The following is a 12,982-nucleotide window of genomic DNA, read 5'->3' as shown; positions in this document are numbered from 1 at the left end:
CCTCCTGAAATCGAGGTGGAGGAAGAAAAGTGTAATAACCAATCCCAATTTGATAAAACCTTATTTGATAGAACCCACATTTCAAATTCCCAGCCGTCGCTGGTTACACAGCTGTAAAAACAGGACAAGGCAGGTGCTTGCTCTGACATCCACTGCACATATAATCCCTATTTAGTTTCCTTGAGTCTCTGCCTTTTTCCCTAGGTTCCCTATCCATTCCTGCAACTATCTAGGCACCTATCAGGAAGTTATCAAAATGAATAAGAATATTTTTCCTCTCTCCTCTAAAGCAGGTGATAAACACTAGATACACCATAAATGTTTTTTGAATAAATGAATGATTCACAATCTCTCCCAGCAGAAGTAACCACTAATATTTTATATATAGCCCTTTCTACTTTTTCCAAAGTAATTCTAAACCATGAAAAAAAAAGAGGCAATTGAAACAAACTAGTTACACTGAGTTACTACTTCACAGGTATAAAGCTAATGAATCTGTATGTGAAAAGGTGACTAGTACAGCTTTGGCTCGGAGAAGGCTGCATAGTTCACACACTTCATAACACTGGGTATAAGATGCATTAAAGGACTTCATTAGTTTTTAATTCATTCATTCATTGACTTATCAAACATTTTTTGAAATTTCTGAACGAGGAACCATGGTAGAAAACAGGAAGTGATAAAGACATCTATTATTATTATTATTATTATTATTATTATTATTATTTTGAGACAGAGTCTCACTCTGTTACCCAGGCTGGAGTGCAATGGCGCGATCTCAGCTCACTGCAACCTCCGCCTCCCAGGTTCAAGCGATTCTCCTGCCTCAGCCTCCCAAGTAGCTGGGACTACAGACGTGTGCCAGCACACCTGGCTAATTTTTTTTTATGTATTTTTAGTAGAGACGGGGGTTTCACCATATTGGCCAGGCTGGTCTTAAACTCCTGACCTCAGGTGATCCACTTTGGCCTCCCAAAGTGCTGGGATTATAGGCGTGAGCCACTGTGCCCGGCCAAGACATCAATTCTTGAGGAGCACATATACTGGTGATAGAAACAGACATGGAATGGTGTCTAAGTAGCAAGACACCATTATATGTTACAAACAAAGCGGGAAAGGAAATAAGGAACTGAAATGTCAAACAATGACATAAGCATAAGGACTGGTGTTATGCCAGTCCTATATTGAGGCTAGTAGTGGGTAGTTTTGGAAACAATAAAATCTTGCCATTCACAATGACCCTCAAGCTACCCGATGGGTGTATATACTCAGTAGGTTGATTCAGATGTGGAGACTAGAAAATTAGAACAGGTAGAACAGTTAGCCCTTTTTTGTTATAAACCTCATATTTGTAATTGGAGACTTACTCGCAGGTGGACATATTTCTGATGACAAAGGCAATCACTGTGTCAGAAATTTAATTGCTTCTAAATAGCCAGACACAGTACTTACATAAATGAAAGAGAAAATAATCGGAGTTAGGTTTTTTACTTCTGGATGCCTTGTATTTATTAAAAGAGAGCTCAGATTACTCAGAATACCAGTTTTCTCTTCTCTTTAGCCATCTCTGTAGGTAATTGTTTACTAAGATGCTGCAGTTCGGTATAACTACAGGCCCAGATAGGCTTTTGGCTATATTCAAGCCCATATTTCTTTCTCAATGTCTTGAGAATAGAATAATTTTATTCCTAAAGAGGAGATGGGCCCTCCCTTTAAATGAGAAACACACTTATATATTTGTAATCTTTTAATTGGCAGGAGTTTAAAAAAAAAAAAAGAAACCACAATCCCACAAGCACAGCATACCACCATTATGATTTTAATTTGTAAAGCATGTGTCCTCTCCCAGGTTTTTTTCCAGACCAACATCATAGTCATATTGGATGGATTTTCTATACTTTGTTTTCCCCTCTATCATATGACTTCGTTATACTCCAATTTCGAGGCAGCGACGGTGTCCCCACAAAGCTGTCACTCTCTATGATAGCAAAGCATAAAACATACGCAGTACGATTCACTAGCACTGAACTTGAATTTGCCTAATTCTCAGTCTTGAGCATCCAACCCAGAGCCTTCCTTCAGAATCGCTGCCCACAGGAAGAAGGCTGCCCTAGCTTAGCACGTGTTTTCGTGCCAGCCCTCCATTTTGAAATCCTGCAGCATCTTTGTCATTTTTTTTCCACGTGGAAGTGCTATATCTCTGAGTCCTGAAACCATTTAGTTTTCTGCTCCATTTCTTCTCTGTTTAGACACTGCCGTGCCCCATCCTACATACTAATTACTGACTTTTTGCTTCTGTGGTGCTTGATTCATTGTGTCACATTTTCCCATGTGAAAGTGGACCAGGAACCTTGGCAAGGAGGTTAATGGATTTCAGAGTCACTCTTATTTAACCCTGGAAGTCACAGCAAAAGAAGAACCAATGACTGACCCATTTGATAAACCAAGCCCTGGTCAGCTTCAGCTGCAGACTAGTAATGGATTTCACTATGGTGGCAAGCATTACAGAATTAAAACAGGGCTGAAGATAGCGCACTGCCACCTCCATGTTTGCCTTCTCAAACTGGCTGAAATTTTTCATTTTGTTATCATTATACCTTTAGTGAGGAACACATGGTGGAATAAAAATAACTCCAAATGGCAGATAGTACTTTTGGATTTCAGTCAAATTCTGTCACTAATTAGATTGCATGAACTTTCAGTATTATTAGATTTACTTTCCAGATCTCAGCTTCCTCGTCTTTAAAATAAGGGTATTTGTCCAAATGATTTTAACATCCTATGTAGCTCTTAGAGTCGGTGATTTTATGTACTTCATTTATTCAAAAAGCATTCATTTGTCATTATATTCCAGTTACCATGCTAAAAACTGTAAATGCAGTTTTGAAATCTAAACAAGAAAGAAATTTGTATTTTCTCTCTGAGGACTTATGTGAAGTAATCTTCCCTTTAATACAAATTTTACAATACTTTTGTGAAATGTTTTAAAGGTTTGCATTTTTCTAAGTTTCACAGGATGGGGAGCTGATCTTAATGCTTAAGGAGGTTGTTGGTAATTAGTCCTGAGGGGAGTTTGGGAAGTCCTGCTTACCTTGTTAAAATAAAGTCTCCAATAAGTGGCATAAAGAGAAAAGGAGAGTGAATTACCCTTATTAAATGTTACCACTAAAAAATAATTGGCCATTAATCACTGCAAGCTATGTAATAAATATTGAATATAATTTCTTATTTATAGGTTACCTCTTCCAATTCTATCTCGACAGCCATTTTGAACAGTATGTTTCATTGTGGTAGACTAGGTAAAGCTCATCCAAGTTCATGCAAGCCTCCTGTTCACTTTCTTTTCCTGAGAAACTTGTACTAATTTCCTGCAAAGTAGCCATTTCAATTACATTAGAAGTAGTATAGATAACAGTGATCTAGAAACCTCAAATTTTTCTTAAAACTCATTTTGCTCATCTCTTAGAAGACTGAAATGGGAAAGAAATAGCTTTCCAACTGTCAAACTGAGTAGCTATGTCTCGTTTGAGTGTGGCAGCTACCTTTTAAGCCTTTGGAACTGGTTCAGACCAAGAAAATTCCCTCTCCCTTCTCCCAGCCTGATTCTTCCACTTGAAGGCAGTTTGTGTCACAATTTTTTTGCCCTATTAAGACCGATCAAGGCCGGGCACGGTGGCTCACACCTGTAATCCCAGCACTTTGGGAGGCCAAGGTAGGCCGATCACTTGAGATCAGGAGTTCAAGACCGGCCTGGCCAACATGGCCAAACCCCGCCAAAGATAGCAGGTGTGGTGGCACACACCTGTATTTTCGGCTACTTGGGAGGCTGAGGCATGAGAATCGCTTGAACCTGGGAGGTGAAAGTTGCAGTGAGCTGAGATCACACCACTGCACTCCAGCCTGGGTGACAGAGCGAGACTCCATCACACACACACACACACACACACACACACACACACACATCTACATCAAGAAACAAGAGTTTCATCATGATCTATAGTCTTATTTTTTGTTATTAATATTATTTTTGAACCAACCATTATGTTGTCGGTAATCAGTTGTTCTGTTTCATAACAACCACTGCCATCACCCGTATTTCAGAAACTCTTTGATGTTGCTGGGAATGCACGAGTTAAAGGGCAGGAGGAGGGGTCTGGGAGCCTTGAACAAAACCCCTGCCATCTCGCCACAGCTGTATCTTCAACATCTCTGCAACCGCGTTAAACCAGTTCCTACTAATTACCCATAAACAGCTTAACCCTCCACTGCCATGTTGAACTGCAGAGGCACATTTCTACAGTTCTGTTAATTTTATTTGCTATTGATGACATGCTGTACTTAGGAATTATAATTTACCTTCAGAAGTGGTATATAACTATTAATTTATCAGAGTCTCACAACAGCCCTGGGAACTAGAATCACTTTCATTTTTTTAGATGATAAGATGGAACAGATAAATTATGATATTTTTCTGCCACTTCATAGGGAAAGCCTGGGCTTGGAGCCCATTTGCTGGAGAGTTGCTTCACATCTCAAAGTGACAACCGATGCCTTGTTTGTTTGCGCGGGAAAGAGAATGACACTCACGTAACAGCCTTCTATTGTATTGTTCTTTTAAAAGATCTTTTATGCTGGCTTGATTTGCTTTTTGCTTTCTTTGCCATGTGGGTTTGCCTTGCTTTGGAGAGCTGCAGAAAATAATACAAACTCTGAGAGATTCCAAAAGGATATTTCGGTTCTTGGTGTGATGATGTGGTTTTCTTTCTCCAGGTCCACCGTCTGCTCCCCTGAACTTGATTTCAAATGTCAATGAGACATCTGTGAACTTGGAATGGAGTAGCCCTCAGAATACAGGTGGCCGCCAGGACATTTCCTATAATGTGGTATGCAAGAAATGTGGAGCTGGTGACCCCAGCAAGTGCCGACCCTGTGGAAGTGGGGTCCACTACACCCCGCAGCAGAATGGCTTGAAGACCACCAAAGTCTCCATCACTGACCTCCTAGCTCACACCAATTACACCTTTGAAATCTGGGCTGTGAATGGAGTGTCCAAATATAACCCTAACCCAGACCAATCAGTTTCTGTCACTGTGACCACCAACCAAGCAGGTAGGAATTGAATCTACTTTATTATATGATCTGAATGTATATAGAGAAAAGGCTTAAAATAATGAATTATAATAAATTGCTATAATTGAAATAGAATCAATCAAGCCTAGGAGCTGCGTTATAATGTAAAAGATACTTAGGGGCTGGGCACAGTGGCTTACACGTGTAATCCCAGCACTTTGGGAGGCCAGGGCAGGTGGATCACTTGAGCCTGAGAGTTTGATCAAGACCAGACTGGGCAGCACGATGAAACCCCATCTCTACAAAAAAAATACAAAAATTAGCTAGGCATGGTGGTGCAAACCTGTAGTCCCAGCTACTCAGGAGGCTCAGGTGGGAGGATTGCTTGAGCCTAGCAGTCAGAGGTTGCAGTGAGCTGAGTCACTCCATGCTGGATGGGATTCATCTCAGTCATTTGAATTATGATGTCCATGGCTGGACATCAGAGCACTTGTAGATTATGTACAATTATAAAATTGATTTTTACCAATACAGAGTGCTCTTTTGGTATTTGTTATATTTTCTAACAAAAGCATTAGCAGCAATAGTTTTGATCTTATGCTTTAATGTAAAATATTATAAATGATCTAGGTGGGCCTATACTAGAACCTCCATGTACATCTTTGTGTCTATAGTTAACGAAGTTTACTTTAAGACACTTAATAGTTTTGCAGCTACTTTTTTCTTTTTTTCTTTTTGAGACAGAGTTTCACTCTGTCGCCCAAGCTGGAATGCAGTGGCGTGATCTCGGCTCACTGCAATCTCCATCTCTGGAGTTCAACCAATTCTTCTGCCTCAGCCTCCCGAGTAGCTGGGACTACAGGCAGGTGCCACCATACCTGGCTAATTTTTATTTGTATTTTTAGTAGAAACGGGGTATCACCATATTGACCAGGCTGGTCTCGAACTCCTGACCTCGTGATCCGCCCACCTTGGCCTCCCAAAGGGCTGGGATTACAGGCGTGATTGCAGCTACTTTTATAGTTGATTTTGATTGACGTGGGGGCTGGGAGGGTGGGGCGGAGGGTGGGGCGGCCAGTCTCCTCCAATTCCTACATCACTTTCTGCTAATACAGATGACTAGAAAACATTTCCTGTTCATGAAGTGTTTCTACTGAGTTCATCGCAGAACTGTCATGAAATCTTGAATATCAAATATTTTGAAAATCTAGGTTTCTAGGCTTTCGCTTCTGACTTACTCATCTGTATTCCTTCCCTGAAAAAGTTACCACCCCTCCAGGAGTTTTACATTGCCGGCTTTTTTATTTCTGGAGAGTTAGAGAGGAGAAGGGAAACAGAGTTAGAGTGGCTTATTCTTTGTGAGGCTCTTGGGATAGAAAACATTGCCAGAAAAGGATTATAAATTGCCAACAATCCTATCGCCTCTAACTGCACTTTTCTTTTAAATGAATGTTTCAGTAAGTGCACTCAATAGTTTAGTAAAATATCTGTACTAATTGATCCTATAAGTGAAAACTATTCCAGTGTCCCAATCCAAAGCCATTATTTTTCCATTTTGCCCTGAACTCTTTGGAATAAATAAAAAGTTAAGACTTGGGGAAGGTTTTGAGCAGGGTCTAGAATGGCAAGTCTTACCAGAATGTATCTTCAGCTCTGCAAATGTGAACAGTCTTTTAAAATATCTAATGTGAACGGGTCATCCAGCTAGGCCTTTGTCTTTTAATTCTGAATTTTTAGGTTGTGAACACTGTTAGCAGTCATTAGTTTTATTTTTCTACAAAGACTAGTATGATTTAGGAGTTTTTGATAGAAACATGAGTACTCTGTGATTGCCAACATTTTATTAGTTCTCTTTTGGAAGAATACAATGGAAATATTACATACAGATCCTGGGAACATGCATCGGTGCTGCTGGTCTCTCTGAATTAGGAGCTGATGCAATGCAGAACGATTTCTGCACCGTCTGGAGAATCTGGTTGATGATCCAATCAGTATTCTTACATGCAGCCCCCTTCTACCTTTTTGGCTATTCATTCGCAAGCACTACATCATTTTCTTAACCGAATTAAAAGTAGGGATGGACTTTTGGAGCCTCATCTGTAAAAGGTGAAGTCATTCTCCTTGGCAGAGAAAAGCCTGTGGGAGACGTGCTGAGGACAGGCTTGGCTCCCACAGATTTTGGGGGAGACTTCTATGACTCCCTGTACACGTAGGGATTTGAGCCAAGAAGTTATGTCAACACCTACTGGGGCAAAAGGTCCAGAGAGCACAAAGAAGACACACTAAAATCCTCCAAAAGAAGAAAATGCAAAAACATTTCCGGGGGCGGGGTGGGGTGGGGTGGGATGAAGTTTTATTTTAAATGTAGGTATAATTCTTCTAGATTTAGGAGAAAAGCAGACAGAGAATTACTCTGACACAATAAGGTTTTCTTTGCCATGGCATGTAGTCCTGCCAAGGAGGTTTGCTGCACAGGACAAAATTCCAGCTCCTTATTTTAATTTTCATGAAGGGTAATGCTGGGAAGTTGTTCAAAATTAAAAATAAATCTTTCAATAAGGAGACCTCCTATGTGGCCAGCCAGAAAGCTTTCACTTAGTAGAGAATTGTATATGTGCAGAGCACTGCTTCATTATCCTATCATAATTTGAAGTTCTCTAATTCAAGTCATCAGGATAGTTTATCTTTGATTAACAAACCCTTTCTTCATAGTAGTGCAAATTAATAATGTGGGCCAAAATTCGGGTGAATGTAGCAACCGTAAACTCTATCAAAGCTCCCCTAAGCATATTTACATACACACAATTATGTTCTAATTGCAATTGCTCCTATCATTTCATTAAATTAAATTCCTCAAGGACCACTATAGGCAATGGTGTCTCACTCTATAAGGAATACATAGAATTAATGAATGTTAGCATTTAGCACCTGGAGGCTACAAAAGTGAGTGGTTCTCCATCTTTGCTCTGTTTTCACAGGGTTCTTTCTCTCATCAGTAATATGTTAAAAATGATAAATCAAATCAATCACGCAAAACCTGCTAGAATTCTTGGGTCCTATGTTCACCACCTTTGAGACTTTAAGAGTTGAGGAGCAGCTCCACGAAGGTGAGGTGACTCACCCATGCTAATGTCAGAGCCAGTACTAAAAAGCAGGGAGAATCCTACTCCTGAAAGTAGAAAGTTGCTTTCCTTTAAAATTAGGAGATAATGAATGGCATTCATGTATTCAGCTTGGCATTCTCCCCATTTATGAGACCAGATTATGTGAGTATCTGGGCATGGAGATGGAGATTGAACTGGGCTTTGATCATTTAATTGCAGAATGTGGTGTGAATGGGCCTGTGTTCTCACAGGGTTATTTAAACAATCCTAACCCAAATCTTACTCTTGGGTTCTTAGGGGCTTAATAAACACCCTTTTGCTCCCCTTCTGGGTTGAAAACCAGTTGACACAGAAGACAAAGGAAATCTGAATGTCTGTCAGCTTTTTGCTGATAAGCTGATGGAAGGATGTGAGCTTTATATCTGTGGCCAAAAGGGCTTGCTTCAGTGACACTTGCAGCCCAGCTGGCTACCTGCAGCCTCTCTGCCTGCCCTGCTAAGGTTGTTGGAAGGACACTCTGTGCAGGCAGACAGGTAGGCAGATAGGCAGATAGACAGGTCTGAGAGTGGGTGGAGCTGAGGACAGAGTACTTTTCCCAGATTCTCTAATGAGATGAGTCACTCCCAGCCTCACCCCCATGCCAGAAACAATGAAGGGAAGAGGTGGGAAAAGAGTAAGGGTGGGGGGTGTTACTTTTTCCAGCTGAAGTCGTACCCAGTAAAATTGGAGAAGAGGAAGCTCTTGGAGCTCCCCCAACAGTTACTTTTGTACATTACAGGCCAAAAGGAGGAAAATGAGATTCCAGTTTCCTTCATCTTTCATCCTGTAGCAACTGTTTTGTCTTTTGTTTAGAAGCAGGTAGTCCTGATGTTTATGAAAAATGGATAAGCAAACTGCTGGGTGATTTGTTTTCTGGATGGCTTTCCTTTGGTTTACTTTTACTTAAGTGGACCATCTCAGGTAAATGAATACAGGATGTGTCACTAGGAGGGAGAAATACTGTATAAATGAAGCAAGGTTTTCTGGCCAAGCAACAGACCTGTGAATATTTTGTTGTTGTTGTTAAAAAGGCTGTGATGGCAGCCAGCAGTAGCTTAATATCTCTGAACAGTTTTTTTGCCGTTCATCTCCCATCGCCTTTGCTTGGTTTTCTAGCTGTGAGGCTGGACCATATTCTGGCGTTTTAAATCATTATGGACCCAACCCCCATGAATGGTGTTCCCTCCTCACCCCAAATTGCACCCAGGGCCAGTGTTGTCCATTTTTTATTTTTACTTTGCATGTGATGCTATTCTAGATACTTCATAATGGAAAGATCTGGTCATCTCTCTCTAGCACAGCTGTGGTGTCCTAGTGACAAACAAACATCTGTAGCATGCTTAGTTTGGAGGAGTTAAAATATTTGATGCATTACATAATTATTTAAACCAGCTAATCTCCAAGATCTTTTCCGTTTCAAAATTCTGTGATTCTAAGTATGTAACCCTGAGCTGTGGGCTATGAACCTGAAGAAGTAAGGCTTATTCTTCTAACATGTTTAGAAATGGTCTCTCAATGCAATTCTAAGAGTGGGAAAACATTCTCAAAATGCTTCAGCAGAATTATCACCTGAATTCTGCCTGCCCTCCTTCTCTCCAATTCCTTGCCTTGCCAAGGGATTTACGTTGCGGGGGGAAAACAGTTAAGATAGTGAACAGTTGTTCTAAATTGGGGGTGATTTCTGCTCCTACCCCTAATGGGCAATGTCTAGAGGCAATTTTTGGTGCGGTTGCATCTAGTGGGTAGAAGCCAGGCAGGCTGATAAACATCTTATAATTCACAACACAGCATCCCCAATCCTCCGCAATGAAGAATTTTCTGGTCCAAAATGTCCATAGTGCTAAGGCTGAAAAACTCTGTTCTAGCAATAGTTTTTAAGAACAGACTTCATAGCAGTGCCCACCATTTCAGGGTTCCATAGCCAAGTGGCCTTTGCTTGAGCTGGCCTGTGGCTGAACACATAGGGAAGATTCCACATTTCTCTGGCTCCATTGCCCCATGCTGAAAGCATGATGCTCCCGTTACTGTTCTCAGAGAACAGGCTGTTTTAAAGGGCCTTTCAAGGCCCCTCATGAATCCTGTTGTAGCTGTTTTGCCATCAGATGAACGGGCGCTGCTTGTTAGGCTGACCTTGTTCTCTAGGGTTGGACTATTAAGCATTAACTGCAAAATAATAATAATAATAATAATAATAAAATAAAGTGGCATTACACCTCATTATAATGCCACTGTGCCACATGTAGTCATTGTACAGTTCCATCTGTTTGTTGATTAACATTTATTTACAGTAAAATCAAATCAGTTAACTCTCTTTGTCAAGTAATGATAAATTTAATAAAACCAAAATAATGAATAAAGAAAAGAAATAACTAAGTGTAAGAGGCACACTGTCTTTTATTATTCAACTGGTAAGTTCCCATTCTTTCTCTCTCTGCCATCTTTTAATTAGGCATATTATGTTATTTGAGTGGGATAATGGAGAACAGTGGGAATTCTCATCCCCACTGGGTATAATTGCTACCTGTCTTCTAGATAGTAAGAGGAAAGCTTCAAGAAAATGGTGGGAGAAAGGGGAAAATCTTACAGCAATCAATTTAGGTAATATGCTGTAGGCATGGCAGAGCCAGACTTTGTGGAGTTTAAAGCTTAAACAACTATTGTGTGATTAAGGGTGAAAACATAAAACCCTACAAAATTACAAATGTCAGACTAGTAACAGAGCTTCAGAAAGGGTCCATACAAACTTCTTTAGCTTCGGTAAATAAAAATCTGCCTCTGACTGTGTTGAGATAAATGCAATTGTCAGACAACAAGACTATTGCGTAATCATCCCTAAAAACAGAAAGGACAAGGGAGAAAGATGAGATGTTGGGAAGTCCAGTTTGGCCTGAAATGAAGGTGTTGAAAGACGGGTTGTGACAGTGAGTGGTTCTGGCCCACAGTTAGGTATGAGGGGCACCTCTGGAGTGGACCTGTGTTGTGGTCTGAGATCAAAGGGACAAGCAGAAAGCACATTCCTGCTGATTCTGAGAATTGTTTTGGAATACTAAACCTAAATGAGATGATGTGATCTCGGTTCATGCAACCACTGCCTCCCAGGTTCCAGCGATTCTCATGCCTCAGCCTCCTGAGTAGCTGGGATTACAGGCGGGTGCCACCACATCCAGCTAAGTTTTCTATTTTTTAGTAGAGATGGGGTTTTCCATGTTGCCCAGGCTGGTCTCAAATACCTGGCCTCAAGTGCATCCATCTGCTTCAGCCTCCCAAAGTTCTGGGATTACAGGTGTGAGCCACCTCGCCTGGCCAAATGATGATATTTTAAAGGCACAAATGTTTGCTTCCTTTAGTGCCCTAAAGCAGGGGTCAGCAAGCTATGGCCCAAGGGCCAAATCCAATCCTCCAGATTGGGACAACCCACGAATATTGGCTTTTATATTTCTAATGGGTTCAACATAATAAAAAACAGAATAATATTTTGTGACATTTGGAAATTATATAAAATTCAAGTATTGGCATTCATAAATAAAGTTTTACTGGAACAAATTCCCACTCATGTGTTTATATATTGCGTAAGAGTGTTTTCACGTGACAATGGCATAGTTGAGTAGCTGCAACAGAGGGCAAATGTCCGGCAAAGCGAACATGGGCCCTATCTCGCTGCTGACACAAAATGTTTGCTGATCTGCTCTGGAGTACTAAATCAAGAAAGGAGACCAGTAAGAACAAGGTTGAGAAGCTATTGAAATACTGGTATCGTTTGTGGAACATTGCTTGGCAAAGGATGTGATGGGTAACATTTAGGTAAATCTCACATTTGAAACAATCTTTCCATTTGGCAAGACACCTTATTTTGTAAAGGTTTTGACTCAGAAAAAAAATTAACTAAAATAATTAGGATTTCAGTCATAACTTTGCTTTCTTGAACCACAAATCTTTTCCCATTGGCACTCAGATTTAAATGGATTATGTGGGACATGCTTCACTGATATTCTGGTTCTCTTTAAAGTATGCATTCTTCACACTATTGCCTAGGTCCTACAGTTGCTGACAGCAATTTTCTTTTTAAATAATTCTATGTTAGCCTGGTGCAGCGGCTCACGCCTGTAATCCCAGCACTTTGGGAGGCTAGGGCGAAGGGATCACTTGAGCCCAAGAGTTCAAGACCAGCCTAACCAACATGGCAAAAACCCATCTCTACTAAAAATACCAAAATTAGACGGGTGTTGTGGTGCATGCCTGTAATCCCAGCTACTCAGGAGACTGAGGCACATGAGAATTGCTTGAACCCAGGAGGTGGAGGCTGCAGTGAGCCGAGATCTTGCCACTGCATTCTAGCCTGGACGACAGAGTGAGACTCGATCTCAAAATAATAATAATTCTATGCTCTGCTCCTGTGCCTTATCTTCTCTCCGAGATGATTTCATGCTTGCCTTTGATCTCCACTAAATCATGTTATTTTTCCTTACCCCTAAGAAATTTAAAGGAAAAACAAATGATGGTACTAGTGAAATCTAGAAAATGAAGAACTCCTTCTAGAGATTCATTTTAAAATCCTTCAAACAGACAACAAAGCAATTCCACTGAGAGATTTTGCTGAAACGTTGTTTGCGCATCCTCAGTTGTTAGTAGGGAATCGGTAGCTGGTTGGAGAGTCCTTTCTGTGCCTGGTAATTATAGGCCCAAGCAAGCACACAATGAGCTTCAGAGGAGCCAGGCTGTGGTTTTCTCATTAATAGCTCTGGTCTAGCCACGGGATCCTGGTTTACTTC

At 40.7% G+C, this 12,982-nt stretch overlaps 1 protein-coding gene across 6 annotated transcripts in view; it reads left to right on the top strand.

Annotated features, from left to right (window-relative positions):
* Positions 1–12,982, top strand: part of EPHA4 (EPH receptor A4) — a 156,276-nt gene that overhangs the window by 86,533 nt on the left and 56,761 nt on the right. For all 6 annotated transcript variants that reach the window (XM_009444396.5, XM_001164828.7, XM_063790801.1 and 3 more), the window contains exon 6: positions 4,771–5,109. In XM_009444396.5, coding sequence (XP_009442671.1) covers positions 4,771–5,109 — 339 coding nt within the window. The remainder of the gene's footprint in view (positions 1–4,770; positions 5,110–12,982) is intronic.

The sequence above is a fragment of the Pan troglodytes genome, chromosome 13, assembly GCF_028858775.2.
Source record: "Pan troglodytes isolate AG18354 chromosome 13, NHGRI_mPanTro3-v2.0_pri, whole genome shotgun sequence".
NCBI lineage: Eukaryota > Metazoa > Chordata > Mammalia > Primates > Hominidae > Pan > Pan troglodytes.
The sequence above is the reverse complement of the archived record's forward strand: the minus strand, read 5'-3'. Positions and strand labels throughout refer to the sequence as shown.